The 17,654-nt window shown below is 32.4% G+C and overlaps 1 protein-coding gene across 5 annotated transcripts in view; it reads left to right on the top strand.

Annotated features, from left to right (window-relative positions):
• Positions 1–17,654, top strand: part of RTKN2 (rhotekin 2) — a 79,022-nt gene that overhangs the window by 11,000 nt on the left and 50,368 nt on the right. For 3 of the 5 annotated variants that reach the window (XR_007122718.1, XM_047702749.1, XM_047702752.1), the window contains 4 exons: positions 8,929–8,987; positions 11,223–11,264; positions 14,290–14,343; positions 15,884–16,001. Coding sequence is in view for 4 of the 5 variants with exons in the window: in XM_047702749.1 (XP_047558705.1) it covers positions 8,929–8,987; positions 11,223–11,264; positions 14,290–14,343; positions 15,884–16,001 (273 nt within the window). In the remaining variant the exon portion in view is untranslated. The remainder of the gene's footprint in view (positions 1–8,928; positions 8,988–11,222; positions 11,265–14,289; positions 14,344–15,883; positions 16,002–17,654) is intronic. The other 2 variants (XM_047702751.1, XM_047702750.1) reach the window with 1 other exon arrangement.

Genomic DNA, 17,654 nt, shown 5'->3' with positions numbered 1-17,654 from the left:
ATGATAAAAATTGTAAAGTAGTATATTCTCTACCTAGATGGACCAGTTAGTAATTCACTATATAAGTTCATCTATTCTCTATTCTGTTTTTGTATTATATGTACAAACATAGATATGCACACATATACATTTTTCTTTTTTTGTATTGATCCATTTAAAAATAATTTGCAGTCAACATGGCATGTACATCTCAATGGTTCTAAAAGCAAATATTCTGCTACATAGCCAAAATGTAATTATCATATGTAAAAAATTAACAATAATTCCATAGTAGTCATCTAATATTCAGTCTGAATTCACTTTCAGCTAGTTGTAAAAAGAAAATCCTTTACAGTGGTTTTTCCCAGACCAGAATTCAGTCAAGGATGATGTAGTACTAGAGTCCTGGTTCCCTTTAATAGTGAATGGTATTTTGAAATTAAGATATGGGCACTGGGTGTTCCCATTGTTACTTGGGATCATTGCTATTAGACCTTTTTAGTAGACATAGCTATAGGAGAGATTTTTTTAAAAAGTTAGGCGTTTACATTGATATTTGTAGGTTTTTGTTTTCTTGAATTATTTTGTATTTATCTTTTTTCTCATTCTAAAAAACTTAATTCCTAATAACAGTAATCTACTTCCTTATTTGTTTAATAATATGATTATATAAAGTAGTTTCATAATTTTAGTATCAATATGATTACTGACAGAAAACCCAGCTAGGCAAGTTCAGCATTTCTTTGCAGTTCTTTCCCAACATATGGAAATTATGAAATTTTCCAACATACAAAAATGTTGAAAGAATTATACAGTGAAAACTCTTATATCCACCACCTAGGTTCTACAATTAATATTTTAACTACATTTGTCTTATTCTAAATTCATTCTTCTCTTCATCCATCAATTCATCTTATTTTTTGTGATGCAATTCAAAGAAAGTTCTTTGTGTGTGTGTGTGTCTATGTACATGCAAGCATGTATACATTCCTGTGGATAAACGGGAGACCGTGATTAAAAATAACTTATTTTTTTTTCTTTCTGAACAGTTATGTTAACAGTTTCATAAACAGAGTCATCTATGTTTCATTTTGAATTTGCCTTTTTCTTTATACTTCTTGGATACATCCTGTTTCTTTTTCTCCAGCTCTCAATTAGTAGTACTTACCTTTGTCCCCCACTCTCCAAAGCAAGCATTGTTAACTGATTTTTTTCCCACCATAGGTTTTGCCTGTTCTAGAACTTAATATAAATGGACTTGTCTAGTATGTACTCTGTTTCTTCCTTCAGCATAATACTTTTTTAAAAAAAATTTTTTTTTTTTAATTTGTTTGACAGAGAGAGATCACAGTAGACAGAGAGGCAGGCAGAGAGAGAGAGAGAGAGAGGGAAGCAGGCTCCCCGCTGAGCAGAGAGCCCGACACGGGACTCCATCCCAGGACCCCGAGATCATGACCTGAGCCGAAGGCAGCGGCTTAACCCACTGAGCCACCCAGGCGCCCCCAGCATAATACTTTTAAGATTCATTATGTGACTAGTGATTTGCTCCTTTTTATTGATAAGTAGTATTCCCCTGTATGAATGTATCATGGTGCCACTCCCTTGTAGTCTTGAGTTTTCTCTAATTTCTTCTCTCCTTTGGTTGCCTGCTAGTCCTTTTAGGTAGTTGTTTTTTAAGTAGTTTTCCCAGATTTTATATTGTTTTCTGTGGGAAAGAGAAGAGGGAGAGGTAGGGTTTTTCTAATATGAGATACTTGGACATTACCAAAAGAGGAATTCATTTTATATCTTGATCAAACCGATTTTTATTTTTTCTATTTTAAGGATTATTTTGTAATTTCTTTCTGACTTAATATAGTCAATTTTCATAACTTTCGTGGGTTTTTAAAGTTATATTTCTTTTTACCATGATACAAAGTTTAATACATATGTTCAAAGATCTATGTTATTGATTGTTTTTAAAGTATTCTATAGGGGTTCCTGGGTGGCTCAGTTGGTTAAGCATCTGCCTTGGGTTCAAGTCATGATCCCAGTGTCCTGGGAGATGATCTAGCCCCACATGGGGCTCCCTGCTCTCAGGAAGTCCGTTTCTCTCTCTCCCTTTACCTCTTCCCCAGCTGTGCACTCTCTATCCCTCACTCTCCCTCTCTCTCTCAAATAAATAAATAAGATCTTCAAAAAAATAGTCTTCTATGGCCTTGCTTATTCAAGACCACTTGAACTGTCTTGGACTGAAAGGTAGGTTGAGACGTTTGTTATTAAGATTTTTCTGTCTTGGGACACCTGGGTGGCTTAGTGGGTTAAAGCCTCTGTCTTCGGCTCGGGTCATGATCCCAGGGTTCTGGGATAGAGACCTGCATCTGGCTCTCTGCTCAGCGGGGAGCCTGCTTACCTTCCTCTCTCTGCCTGCCTGTCTGCCTACTTGTGATCTCTCTCTGTCAAATAAATAAATAAAAATCTTAAGGAAAACAAAAAGATTTTCTGTCTTACCTCTCGTATATCTGATATTTTCTGTTTTATGAAACATTTGATATCTTTGCACTTATTTCATACTTGTTTTCAGTTGTGGTCTTTAGTATTATAAATGTCCTTTTATTGCTGTTGTTTGATAGTGGCTTTTTTAGACTTGAATTCTGGAGTTGCCTGTTAACAAGATCATAACCCCAGGCATTCTTAGTGTTTGCATTTGTTTTGTTTATCTTTGCGCATCTCTTTTATTTTAACCTTTATGAATCACTTTGTAGGAGGTGTGTTTCCTGTGTTCAGCCCAGAGTTAGGTTTTGCATTATGAGCTTATCTGAAAATCCTTTGGTGGGGGGGAGTGCTAAGCCTATTTCCGTTTATATTACTGATGTAATTGATTTTAGCTTTGTCATATTCTTTTATGTTATGTTAACTTATGTGTTTATAATTGTGCTTTGTCTTTTAGTGTTTGGTCTATCTTCTCTGCTCTTTTTAATTTTTTTTTAATTTAAGATGAGTTTTATTGGTTATGGTAGTTATTGGAACTTTATATTAAAAAAAAAAAAAACAAACAAACCTATGTCCTGGTAACTTCATAATGACTTTAGCTCTTTTTTTCCCTGACTTAGGCTTTTACTATTTTGTTTTTCTACTTTAAATGAAATCATTTCCTTTCATTTATCACCTGTGGGGAGATCAGTGAACTTATTTTTCCATTTTTTCCTTCTCTATCTTTCTATTTTGTTTTGGTTTAATATTATTACTATTTCCTAAGCTGTGTTCTTCTTTGGTTGAGTAGTTACTATTTACATGCTAATCTTGTAATTGTATCTCACCTTTGTTTTAATCTTTGATCTACTATTAAATATGTATAATGTTGACTAACTCTCCTTTTGTTGTAGTTTCTAAAATCATCTCTTGTTTGGAGAAAGGTTATGATCTAGTAGATTTCTCAATGTGAGTATAGCTTTCTTCACATTCTTTTATGTTTAAAATGCTTTCCTTTAGTGTTTGAACTTTAAAAGCACAGGTTGGTTGTATACAAAATCCTTGGCCAATGTTTTCTTCCCTGGAGTTTCTGAAAAACCTCGCTCCCCTGTTGTCTTATCAAAAATTCTAATGTCTAATTTCCTTTCCTTTCTAAATGAAATGACTTGGTCCTTTTTGTCTAGAGGCTGAAAGTCTGATAATTTTATTGGGGTAGGTTTAAAGGATGAGCATTTTGGCTCACTTAGGACTCTTTCAATATGTAGATTCAGTCCATTTATTTTCAGACAGTTTTCCTGGAGTTAAAGCCTCTAGAATAAGGCATTAAGTGTCTCATTAACTTTGTTTTTATTATCTAAGGATGCCAATTACACATAAGTTGGCTCTTCTTTGCCTGTCTTCTATGTCTATCACTTTCTCTTTGATGTTTTTAAAGTCTTTATCTCATTTTTTTTGTCTTTTGGCTCTTTCATTCTCACCCACTGTGTCTCTTAACGTATTTTCAATTTTATGTCTTCATCTTTGGGCACTTTGTATTTTACTCATCATTTCAGAAATGATTTTGTTTTACTTTTTACAGTTTCTTTCTTCTTACCTCTCTCTCTCTCTTTTTTTTTGTTTTCATATTTACCTATTGTTTGTCCCTTACTAGTCTGAGATCTAAAGATTTCAGATTCCTCACTTCTTTCTTATTTGTAATAGCTTATTTAACTGCTCTTAATTCATTTTGAAATATTGTGTTTTTGTTACTTTATATTTTTTGGAGAGTGGTTGATGGCGTATTTTTATCAGCTGTAGCATTTTGACTCCTCCTACTTTTGTTTTATAGTAGCTTTCTATGGATGTTTAGGTCCCTTTTCTTTGGTTCCTAGTTAAGTATGCAGGATCTAGAGTTCTCCTGGACCAACTGATAATGGGTGGGTAGAGGAGCTTACTTGTTTTTTGTTTGTTTGTTTGTTTGTCTAACAGTATTTTCAATTATTGGAACTCCACAAAGAACAGTTTCTTTAATAAATGATGCCTTTGAGATGTTGGTTAGTTGGTTTCCTGATTTTTTAAAAAATATTATTTTGTTTTTTAAGGCTTTTAACTTCAATTGCTTTCTTCTTCTGCTGCTGCTGCTACTGCTGCTGCTTCTTTTTTCTTCATGGGCATACCTTGAAAGGATACCTCTTTAATTGTGTGTCTTTCTTTCCATAAGTCTAATAACTTCTGAACAAGAATTCTTTAGCAGTCCCTTTTAGCTCTCTATAGGAACCAGGGCTATCGTATCATTCAGGTCTTATATCCATTGTCTTTTCTTCTAGGAGAGATCACAGGTTGGTTTTGTGTTTTGCAGTGGGTACTCCAGGAGTTGACTTTGATGGTTTCAGTTGTCAATTTCTCCACTTATATGTAAATAGAATGTTGTTGTAGTCTCTGTTTTCTAGTTATGCTGTGAAGTATGGGCTATAGGTGATTTTATTTGCTTTCCTGTTGATCTAAAAGCTTTTGTAAGATACCTGAAGAAATTCAGATTTAGCTACCATTATCTTACAGGAGCTGGGGAGTCATACTTTGATTACTTTAACAAATGTTTTAATGCCTCTTCCACCTAAGCTTCAAGTTAAATATTGAGGCCAAGAATATAAATACAAACTAATCCTTGTTTGTGTGGCATTTCTAAGAATGACATAGAATATATTTAAAATATTACTTCATTCAGTACCTATGAGGTAAGTAGATATTTCTCCTATTTTACAGATGATGATGCTGAGGCTAAGAGATTAACAGCAACTCTTTAGCATAAGTAGTTATTGATGGTAAGAATCAGACCTAAGATTTAGACTGAATCTACTAAATACTCCCTCCTTCTTTCAATGGCTACATATATTTCACTTCATTCAGTATTCACTAAACTTTTGTTGAGTATCTTATAATGTACTCAGCTGTATACCAGGTACTGGTGATTCAGCAGTGAACAAAATAGATGAAGAAATCCCTATGCTTATAGAGCATACATTCAAGTAATAATATTCTCTCCTTTCCCAACCTGCCAATGTATTTCTTGTCTTAACTTCTGAAATACTTTATTTGGTTTTATAAAAATGCTATTAGTCAAAGTAATTTGTAGCGCCTAATTATGTATATCATTCAACATAATTGTGCTTTTAATAACACCACACTAACCAGTTTCTTATAATCCAGTTGCCTAATATATTGCTTAAATACTAATAAACTGAACAAAGAAAAAGTATAGATAGCAAATGAGAATTGTGTACTCCTGGCATTAGAACATGGTATATCAAAAACAGAGCTGATTTTATTTTTTAAACTTTATATTATTTTATGTCTGTTGAGTCTGTTATGTCAAGGTTTAAAATAGAAACCTCATCTTCCCAATTTAAGATACTTATGAAGTTATTAATTTTATACCACATAACTTAAGATGTTTAAAATTCCACTTAAGCTCTTCTGAATGTCTGAGTTTTCACTCATTTGCATAAGAGGTGAAGGATTTTATAACCTGCTTCCAAACAATAGGATCCCAGTTAGAATTCTCTTAGTACTTCATTAAGAAAATATAAAATACTTTCATAATTGTTCAATTTCTCATTAAACTTTGTTAATGTTGGCAAATAAATTCTATTTTAAATTCCCGTATTGAATAATATAAAATAGGATAATCTATACTTAGTCAATTTTAAATACAGATTTTTGAGCAACAAAGTGGTTGATTGGCACCCTCTGTTGGTCATTTTGTTTACCTACAGGCAGAAATTAAATAATAAGATAAAATTAAAAGTTCGTCTTTAATATTTTTGTCTCTATCTCTTAAATTAGCAGTTACAAGTCTCACCATAATAATACTCTAAACTGGATTTATAAGAAGAAGGTACACTACTATTTTGCTGTGCCTCTGTTTGGATAATTTTGTGGTTATTTGCTTTTTCCTCAGGCTGGCTCTCTAATTGTAGCATTTAGAATTGGCATTAACATTGCAGATTTTCAAACAAGTATTTATTTAACTGTAGCAAACTATTAGCTACAGTAGCACATTATTAAACAGAGAATGTTTAACAATTTTATTGTCAATTTGGATTAATTAGAAAAACATCACATTTTAGCACCCTAAATAACAGTTTGAAGAGTTATTTGAATTGAAGATAATTCAGGCTTCAGCAAAATGAGGCTGAATTAGTTCAATGTGTCTCTCATTTTTTAAAAAAGACTTAATTATTCTGTAAGATTATATGATAAAATGGGTTTATATTATAGTTTGATAATATTTATCTATAATAGCTTTGTTGGCTGGCCCTGGAAATGCTTATGCAAGTAAATTATAATTATAGGGAAGAAAGCTGTACTCTGCCATGTGGTTGAATCCTTAAGGGGGAATTTTTTTTTTTTTTTTGGTAGTAAATTTTCAACAAGTTTGCTTTGGTGGTTCTTATATTTCAGAATTTCACTCACCTGCCAAAGCCTCACAGTTAATCCAATTTAGTAATATCTAATGGATCTCAACTTTAGCATAATCTATCACTTTTTCCATAAAATTCAAGTTACTCACCATATTAGACTTTTCTTATATTTCTTCACTGAAATAAACATTTTAAGAATTTATATTATTCATTGCTCATATAGAAGGTGTTTTTAGAAATATTACTTACAAATGCCAGCCGACTGTATATATATATATATTGTATTTCTTATACCAATTTGAGGAAATTGAGATTTGTGTTTGATTTCTAGTGTGCCTGATAGCAGGCTATTCAACTGAACTTTTCCTCTGTGATCAACTAAGTAATAAGCAAGCTAATGTTTTCCAACTTGACAAACTAAACTTGAGTATAAAATATTGAACTAGACTCTTAGAATTTATGATTCAATGAAACATTATTTTAAAATAATCAATGAGTACTTTTATTTTTCACTTAGTGAATTTCCTGTATTAACTTAAATACTAATGTGACCACGAAGTAATTAGATAGGATCCTGAGAAATTTATGGCTTAAAGTCTACTACATTACTTTAGTTATAGCTCATATGTAGTTCTATAAATACTATATACATGTCTTATGTAAGTTTATCAACTTAAGTACATCAGTATATTATTTTAGCTCAGATGGAATAGATTTCGCCTAAAATGCTTATGTGCTTAATTGAGTAAGAGAGTAAGAGAAGTAGACTGATATATTGTCTTTAAGTTTTGATGTAAGAAAAAGAATATCTGTGTAGTCTTTTTAACTTGCCTACTGAAACGCAATGAGATGGTGTCATACTCTTCTGAAAAATTAGTTGTATTTCAGAATCCCACCCAACCTTTCTCCAAAAGCTCTCTTAGAATCAAACAGTATTCAGATGAAAAGTTTTTATCTTATCACATTATTTGAACTACCTAATTAAATTAGCCAGTAGTTAATTAACCAAATTAAGTGGAGAGCCCCCCCCCCCAAAATGCAAAGCAAAATACTCTGAGAAATATTGCTCCAGAAATGTAATGCTAATTTCTACATGCGGGATATTAGGAAATAAGATATTAGAAAAATATTCAAGGGTCAGAGTGATTTGATTTACCAGGAGATAAGTATTTTGAATTTTTTTAAATGGTAATAGTATATTCTAAAGTCAGATTTTTTTTTTTTTAAGATTTTATTTATTTATTTGACAGAGAGAGATCACAAGTAGGCAGAGAGGCAGGCAGAGAGAGAGGAAGGGAAGCAGGCTTCCTGCTGAGCAGTGAGCCCGATGTGGGGCTTGATCCCAGGACTCTGGGATCATGACCTGAGCCGAAGGCAGCGGCTTAACCCACTGAGCCACCCAGGCGCCCCTCTAAAGTCAGATCTTGTTGGAGTCTTTTATATACCAAGAATTTTACTTGAGAGTTTTTTCCTATTGTCATGACAGTGTTCTATTCCATATTTTTTTCTTTCAGCGAGCCACTCCCATCCTTTCATTCCTGAGTTAATTTATTGTTTTAATATTTGTTTTTCTGAGTTTCAAAGAATGATATATATTACTGCATATAAATATATAGCACAGAGTAATTTTTTTTGGTATTTTTAGGTTTTTATAAAGATAAATACTCCTGAGCAGCAAGTTTATGGTTGGGAAGCTCTCTAGCTTTTTCAGGCAACTATAATCGGGTAAGATAGAAATGTGATTTATGAAATGGTGAGCCTAGGTATTATACATCCTGGTACCTGAACAAATACTGCACATCTTACTTATAAATTAAGTGTTCACAGAAGGCTTTCACTGTAGGGTAAGCCAGTATATAATCATCATGGAATGTAAAGATTATATGAAAAATGAAAGAGAGTGCTTCTATATATTTCTCTTAAAGGCAGCTAGCTGTTGCCTAAACATCGTGAAATTTGAGTGAAGTAGTTATATTAACTGGAAATCAATATGCATGGATATGTGTGTGTTTTTAATATTTAAGCATTTGTGAAAGATTGTTAAGACATTGCTTATTAGAAAAGATCTTTTTTTCATTAGGTTTTTTCCTTTTAACAGTGATGTGAATTTTGAAAATAAAGAACGAACCGCTTGTAAAGGAAAGATTGCCATATCAGGTACGCTGTAGATGGATTGTTTTTATATTGCTGAATAAATTCTATTACATACCTTCTTAGCATTGGTGGGGTTTTGATTCCCTGAGTGCATTTCTTTCCTTCATTTTATTTTGCATAACCTCTATCTATATTTGTTCTAAAACACTGTTTTCATCATTATGCTGTACATTTATGTAAGATTTTACAGTTTGAGAAAGCTGTTTGATGTGTATTTTATATATTCTCTTCAGTGCAGTTTTGTGAAATAGGTAGGATAGTTCTCTTTTTCTAGATGCAGAGGTTAAACAACTTCCTGTAAGTGGTTGAGCTGAGCTACAAACTCACATCTTTGACTCTCCATTCCTTTTCTGGTCAGAAGTTTCAATAACATTTCTAATGTTTGTCCAAGCTAGAAATTCCTTGAGGGTTGGAACTCTGGTTTGTTGTTTGTTTGTTTTTGTTCATTATTGTATACCCTAAAGGTAATGCAGTGCTTACACGTAGTAATTACTCATTGGACATTGATTGGATGGATGACTGCTTCTTGTTTTTCATAGGGTGAAAACGAAACTTTCCCCCACAAGTTTTCCATTCTGACCCAACTATTTTTCTAACCATATCTTCCACTCTTGACATAAACTGTCTGCTTAGCCAGACATTTCTCTCCCTGTTCTGTCAATACATTTCCTGCTTCTGACACCCAATTAGCTCTTGAAATAACTATATTATCTTCAGGATCTGTTTGCTCATCTATAAAGCCTTCCCTGTTATCATTCCAGCTGGAAATGTTTTCTTTCTTTGAATTCCTAATGCAGATAGGAGACCCTTTACCACTAGATGGCACTTATGCTGTGTTGTCTCAGTTTCTCCAAAGTGTTAAGGAAACTAGACAGCGGTTAGAGATGGCACAGATTGAAGTGAACACAGGCTGACCCGTGTATACTAGTTAGATAATGTACCTTTTACAAATATTACCTCATCAGTACATTTTGGGAACAACAGACCTCCATAAGCCCTTAAGTCATAACTAACTTGTTTCACTGGCCAAAAGCCTTGTCCTCTTAGCTCCAGGGAACATGCTGCTACATTTCAGGCTCTCTTGCCCAAGGAACTGTTTTTAGGAGTGTCTTTACGGATAAACAAAATTCTCATGCAGGAAAGATAGATCTGAATTTTACAGGATGTAATTGTCCTAAATCGTAGGAATTGCCCTCAGCAAAAAATTCTTCAGTAAAGTAACTGAACTATATAAAATCTGTTGCTTGTTTTATAGTTATTTATATTCATGTTTTCATCTTTCCAATTATAAGACTTCAATAAAACATGTTTTATTCCTCCTTGTATGCTTTTAATGCTAAACACAGTACTTTTACATAGCAGTTGTGCACTATGCTCAATACATTTTAATGTGAATAAATAAAATATTTGAGATCTTTAAGGGAGATTTTCTAAAAATACTTAAACATAATCCTCCATTTCATCTTCTGATTTAGTGCCACTAAGTACACAAGTGAGATGTTAAATTACTGTTGAAGACTAAAATGACATGGTAGGGTTAACATCTAATGCCATAATAGTTTATTCGCTACAGCAATTCATATTAACATTTACTGCACATTTAGAAGAGTACTTAAGTAAAAGCATTTAAAGTGAAAGAAAAAGGTGATTTTCCTGACCACAAATACTCAAGTATAGAAATTTTTGCATGTGTTCCTTCTTTCCAAAAGATCATTTTAAATTAAGGAACTAGAAGCCTCAGAAAATGGAATACATATGTAATTTCTCTTCATCTTTACTTTGGCTTAATTATATCTTGTTTGTGCGTTACAAACACACAGACAAATAAAAACAAAGAAAATTAAAAACTAATTCACCTTTATAAATCCATTTTCTTTTGACATTGGGATGACTTTTGTTTTGATTAAAATGAGTATTTGCAACAAAGTTTCTGAATGTTCTGAGATTACATTGATTACTGGGTGATACCTGGGTTTGGAACCATTTCCAGCTTCACCATTCATGGCCAGGTTCTTATAAAAATAAAAAGATAATTCAGGTATATCCTGATCATTCTTACTAAATGTCAAATAATTGTATTGTGGCAATTGTCTCAGCTTATTCATTGACTACTAATTCAATAGTTAAAGCCAAATCAGTTCATAACGTGCCTCAGTTTTTATTTTTGAAAATGATGTAAAGACTTTTTAGGAGTTGACAGCATCAAGTTAGCCATTGTATTATGTATGTCTCTTTCAGTTTATCATAAAAGTGTCAATGAAGACATAAAACGAGACAAAAGTAAGAGCACTGTCAGCTAAAACCTAGTCAACCATTTGTAAGAATCTTGAAGGAATTACTACTATTTGAAGGTGAATTAAAAATCATAGTTGGTAAGGTACATTTCCTTTGTCATCTGAACAGTACCTGACTACCCGGGAAATAGATAAGAAATGTGTGCCTTCTCTTGAGGATTTGATGTAGCTAGGCATGGGAAAAGGCAAGGTTTTCCCATAGGCTATTGGTATATAGCAGAGGAAGTCATGGTTCACGTTCCTCCCAAGATAGTGTAAATAGTCAGTACCACCCTAATAGGACAAGAACAGCTGTGAACAAGAACAGTTGTGAAATGAAATGAGTCAGCAACTGTGGTCAAGCAAGAAGCAGGCTTTTTGACAGGGTATCAGCCAAATCATAATTATGAGACAATAAAGGCAATCCCATTAAAATTAAGGGGAAAGTAAAAATGTCTATTGTTATCAATGTAATTTTGATATAATTTAAGAAATTGTAGCTAAAATAGCAAGACTGAAAGATAAAACTGCTGAAATAGAAATAGAGAAACTGAATACTGTTTTAAAACAATAGATTGCAAACCTAGAATATCTAAGGAAATTTACTGAAACACTATTTGAACTAAAAAAGAATTCAGTAGGGGCGCCTGGGTGGTGTTAAGCCTCTGCCTTTGGCTCAGGTCATGATCTCAGGGTCCTGGGATGGAGGCCCGCATCGGCCTCCCTGTTCAGCAGGGAGCCTGCTTCCCCTTTTCTCTCTGCCTGCCTCTGTGCCTACTTGTGATCTTTCCCTGTCAAATAAATAAATAAAATCTTTAAAAAAAAAAAAAGAATTCAGTAAAAGTGGCTAGATTCAAGGTAAATATACAAAAAGTGGTAAGCTGTCAAAACCAACAATATCTAATGAGAAAATATGGCAAAAAGATCTCTTTACAATAAAAACAACAAAAAACAAAAATATTAAGTTGCCAAGAATAACCTTAGTAAAGATGTAAGGGTAACTGTGTTGTGCTACTGTATATATTGACAGAATATAATAAAGTTATCAGTTCTCAAGTGAATTTGGATAATAGAATTCTAATAAAACATTTTAGAGGAATTTGGACAATATACTTCTAAAATTCACATAAAGAAATTAGCAACTGAGAATAAGATGTTTTGGAAGGATATATTTCTAGCAAATGGTAAAGTATACTATAAAGATTAAGTATAATAGTATGGTACTGCTATTAGGATAGACAGTAACTGTTAAGTGATTCAATTAGATCTGTAAAGCATATAGCCAAAGGACAGATACTTACTCAGGATGACATATATGATAAAGATCCACTGAATCCTTAAATGAATGAGGAAAGGAAGGCCTATTATATACACAAAAGGGGCTGGAACAATTATTCTTATAAGAAGAATGTTTTTTTTTTTCATATACCCTAAAACTCACATAGATGAAATAATTATGTATTTTTATTTATACTTTATATTTTATTTTAGGTCATGGGTACAAACATTCACTGAACTGGCTGATAAATGTATTAACATTTTTCTTATTAATGAAGAAAATACAAATCTAAACAAGTCTTGTCAATTGCTATTAAATTAGTAAATATTTTAAAAAATTGTGGTTAGATGAGATATATATAAAGTGTTTAGCTGAGCATATGTAGAGAGCCCAATAAGTAATATTTTTTAATCAAAACTGCTAAGGCAGAAGTGTCAAGGGCATTCATACATACATGTCTGGTTGGATGGGTAAGGATGAAAGAGTATTATAAAGATTTTCTAGAAAGGAAATTAGAAATAGGCGTTAAGAACCTTAAAAAGCATTCTAAACTAATGAAAGTGTAGACAAAGGATCATAGGACTTAAAGTGAAGCACAACATATATGTAGCCAAAGCAGCTTATGTTCATAAAGATTTGTAATTATTAGAAAATGGCCTAATTAATAGGTATGAAAATATTCATATCAACATCCTAAGTGTAATAGGGAACTGTCTTAAACAGAGCAATTCTCCACAAAGGTTTGAGATATTTACACTGTAAGTAATTGAAACTAATTTCACTTTATCATTGAGCTTTCTACTGTGCTGTGTTATGTTTTAATTCATACATCTTAATCTAGTGGGTAGAACTTTGATTCTCTGTAAATATATAGATACCACTAGAATGTCAGAGGAAAATTGTTAACCTAGTATTAAAAGTAGCGTTGGTGGTATAGTGGTGAGCATAGCTGCCTTCCTAGTATTAAAAGTAAAGGAAAGAATGGAGGAAACTAGGAAAGAAAAATTTTGACTATGTCAAAGGTCTAGATTAACATCTGGAATAAGGATCATTAACACATTTACTTTAAGGTTTGAAGAATGTGTGAATGAGAGAAGATACATTTTCATCACTTTTAGAACACATGCCCTTTTCTTGGTCTCGAAGAAGGAATGCATTATTCTTTTTAGTTTTATTTCTTAAAGGAAATGCTGTAGTTTGTAACATGAATATACAAAGATCTGCAAATTCTTTCGTTGACAAGTTAAATCTTCTTAATGGAAAGGTTTGGATTTGTTTGTCACTAACAATGGTCTTAGACAAATCACTTAATTTTCTTCATCTTTAAAGTTTGCGTAATGGAAGTACTGACATCATTTCTACCTACTATTTTATGATTTTAAAATGTATTTAACTACATTTGTTGCAACTGGTTATCTAAAATAGAAATTCAACTATTTCATCTATTTCAGAAACATAAATCACAAAATGAAAATGTTATGGCATAAGCTTATTACAGACCTTACTTAATAATTTCTTGAGTAATAGTTGGCAGGGTTTTTTAGTAAATTATTTAAATAACTGTAACATATTTTATATTCCTAGTCTAAGCTATTTTTGAGAAAATATTGCCTATATTAGAATATTTAAATAATAAATTTTATATTGGCTTTAATGGTAGGAATCCATTATGGAATTCAGAAGTTCATTTCACTCTAAGAAATGAAGTTTATCAAGATTATTACTTGTCATTTCTTTTTCTCCTCCTTCATAGATATTCGAATACCACTTATGTGGAAAGACTCTGATCACTTCAGCAATAAGGAACGTATGTATGATTTTAATTTATATTTGAAATATTTTCTTTAGGGTATAGTAAATTTGTGATTATTGGGAGAAAAAGCTGCTCCCACATTGAAATAAATTGATGTCATTAGGCAGAATAAGCAGTATCTTGCTGAACCGTGCTTTTCCCTATTTTTAGTACAAATATGTTATAATTGCTTGATACTAATTAAGATAATGCCTATCTAGTGTACTTTTAGTTGTTGATTGGAACCTATGCAAGGACTGTAACAGGTTGTGGGGAAGGGAAGTGTATAACAAAAGAAAATGTACAAGGAGTAAACGTAAAGGCAGTATTTCTTTTTGTCCAGAATCTGGGCGATCTTTTCTGCCTTGTTTTGTTACTTCAGATTATTTAACAGAGTGTAAGAGCGAAGGGTTTTTAGCTTGATCTGATTTTTTTCCCCTTCAGCATTTTATAGCTTTATATAGATTTCACAAATCCATGTATTGCTTAGGTCATAGAAATTAACCTCAAATGATTTCTGGCTGTTACAGGCAAAGCGGAAAAGATATGATAATCCTTTATCTTTCTTGTCTATTGTGATATCTTTGTTCCTCATAGTTTAAAAACTGAATCATATTGAACATAATTAGTTTTATATGAAGAATCCAAAATCAGGTTAGTATATTTGTTATTCAATTAGGAAATATAATTTACTTTACAAAGGAGTACATGTGGGGATTAAGCGTATCTTTCTGATTACTATAGAGAATAAGTTTTTCTGAAGAGCTACATTTTCTCAATAATGAGGTTTTAGACCTTTAATCACCCAATACTTTTTAAAAAGTCACCAAATTAAAAGGCTCAGCAATTACGTTTTTTGTTTGCATGTCTACTTTTTATTGTTTTTGTGGTTTCCTCCCTTGCTGTCAATTTGGTGGGAAATGTTTTGCTGATGTTAGCATGCCTGCCCCTAACGTCTTATAATAGAAAACTTCTTCTGGGGCGCCTGGGTGGCTCAGTGGGTTAAAGCCTCTGCCTTCAGCTCAGGTCATGATCCCAGGGTCCTGGGATCGAGCCCCGCATCAGGCTCTCTGCTCCTCAGGGAGCCTGCTTCCTCCTCTCTCTCTGCCTGCCTCTCTGCCTACTTCTGATCTCTCTCTGTCAAATAAATAAAATCTTAAAAAAAAAAAAAAAAAAGAAAACTTCTTCTTGAATAGACTTGGAAACCAAAATGACAGAGGTAATAGTATATATACAATAATAAGTTGGCAATTAATGAAAACCTAAAGGGTTTCTAGGAATAAATTTATGAACATGGTGCTTGCTGTAGGCTGCTGAGAGGTCTGTATTTTCAGCTTTATTTTTCAGTACTCCTTAGTTTAATTGCTTTGTTCTGGTTGGGAAAGGTGTTAACATATACAGCCAGAGCAGGCCCTATAAAAAGTTAACGATTACGGTGTAACATACATGAAAATGAGAATCTATTAACAAATATCTGTGCTAACTTGTCATTTCCAAGTAAATTTTAACATGGTATAGGCATGATTCATCTCATGGAGCACTCTTTTTTCCCTAGGATCACAGCAGTATGCCATTTTCTGTTTGTTCAAAATGGGAGCTGAAGTTTTTGATACTGACATGGTGATTGTGGATAAAACTATCACAGATCTATGTTTTGAAAATGTAACTATATTGTAAGTATGTTTAAGTCTTCAGAGAATGAGAACAGTTTAAATTCTACCTTTAAAGGAATGCAAAATTATTAGGTGTTTGGATTATTTTTGAAGCATTAAGATCTTTAAATGTTTAAATTGATTTTGAAAATTACTTTATTCAGAAGAAGCCCATTTTAGCATTTGAAATTTTTCAATGTAAATTAAAATGAAATCATGTAATGTTAGTAGTAAATATTTGACTCATTGGATATGATAAATTTTTATTAATTTTTGTGAACATGTACAGTTTCATTATTAACCAAACTATGAATACAATGAAATCTCATAACATTATTTTATATAGAGTGAATTTGGGCATAAAACAGTTCTTACATCTCATATAGGATATTTAGTTACAGAAATGCTAAAATAGTTATAACAACTTTATTTATTAGATAGTCCTGAAATATGTACCATAGGGAAAGGACTTCGGTAAAATTTCGACACGTTCTTTTTCTTACATTGTACTTCTTTCAGGTACTCCCAAACAGTAAAAAATGGGGTGATCCTTAAGGCTGTTTTTATTGCCCCTGCTCTTTTATAGGCTCATTTTGTTGTGGTCATAATACAGAAGGAACTCCTCAGGTAGCCATAGAAATCATTTTCAACTAACATAAGTTTTTCCTGGCCTCTTCTAGAGTTTCCACTAGCCTAAATCAGTGTATGATTTGTATTTCTTTGAGGGTTTCAAAAACACTGTCTTTGTATCTAAATATTAATAGCTACTTAACTATTAAAATAAAACTGAATATACATGGTTTTTGCCATTTTCAGCTGTGGAGCTTAACAGTTGAGATTGGAGAGTATTTTTGCCACTCACATAACATTAGAAAAAACTATTGCAGACCATGTTTTGTGGCTTCTGTCTAGTATCCCATAAATAATTGTGTAGCACAGAAAAATAAAATGCATTGTTCTGAGTTATTAGCCATTGTGCAGGCATTCTTACAAATTATTGAACCACAGGAATTTATTTAGGATCTTCAAATATCACCAAATTCTTACTTACGTAATTGAAACTAAAAGAGTAATTTTCCTTGCTTATCTAACTACCTTTATCTCCATAATCAACTTTCTCAAGTGCATTTTTTTCTACCAAAACTGTCCTGTTAATGGGCTCTTTTCTTCACATCACTGTGCTATTGTTTGTTTTTACCACAAAGACAAAAATCATAATTTTTTTCATTGAGAGAGCAATGCAAGTTACTTGGGAAGACACCACATGATTTATAATTATAAAAAAATTCTGTAAATATTTTAAATTGTTCCAAAAATAGCTGCTGGCAAATGTTCTAAATATTGTTTAAAAATGTGCTTTTGTTAAGATTGTTTTTAATAAGTATTCAATATTTATGAATCTCTGGTTTTTCTCTAAATATTGACATTTGTTAGTCATTACCAGGAGTATTGTATGTTTAAAGGATGCCAAGTAAACTATAAAAATATCTGGGAGGTATTCATTGGATGTATCCAAAGTATAGATTGGCCATTTAAAATCTCTGAGACTGATGGATCTTCCATCTAAGGCAACATCTACTGCTGATGGACCTTTCTTGTGGTTTTAAGTAAATTTTATTATTAGTAACACCACCACAAGCTTTTATAGTAAAGGTAGTTCATTGTGTCTGAAAA

Source organism: Lutra lutra, chromosome 14 (assembly GCF_902655055.1).
Source record: "Lutra lutra chromosome 14, mLutLut1.2, whole genome shotgun sequence".
NCBI lineage: Eukaryota > Metazoa > Chordata > Mammalia > Carnivora > Mustelidae > Lutra > Lutra lutra.
The sequence above is the reverse complement of the archived record's forward strand: the minus strand, read 5'-3'. Positions and strand labels throughout refer to the sequence as shown.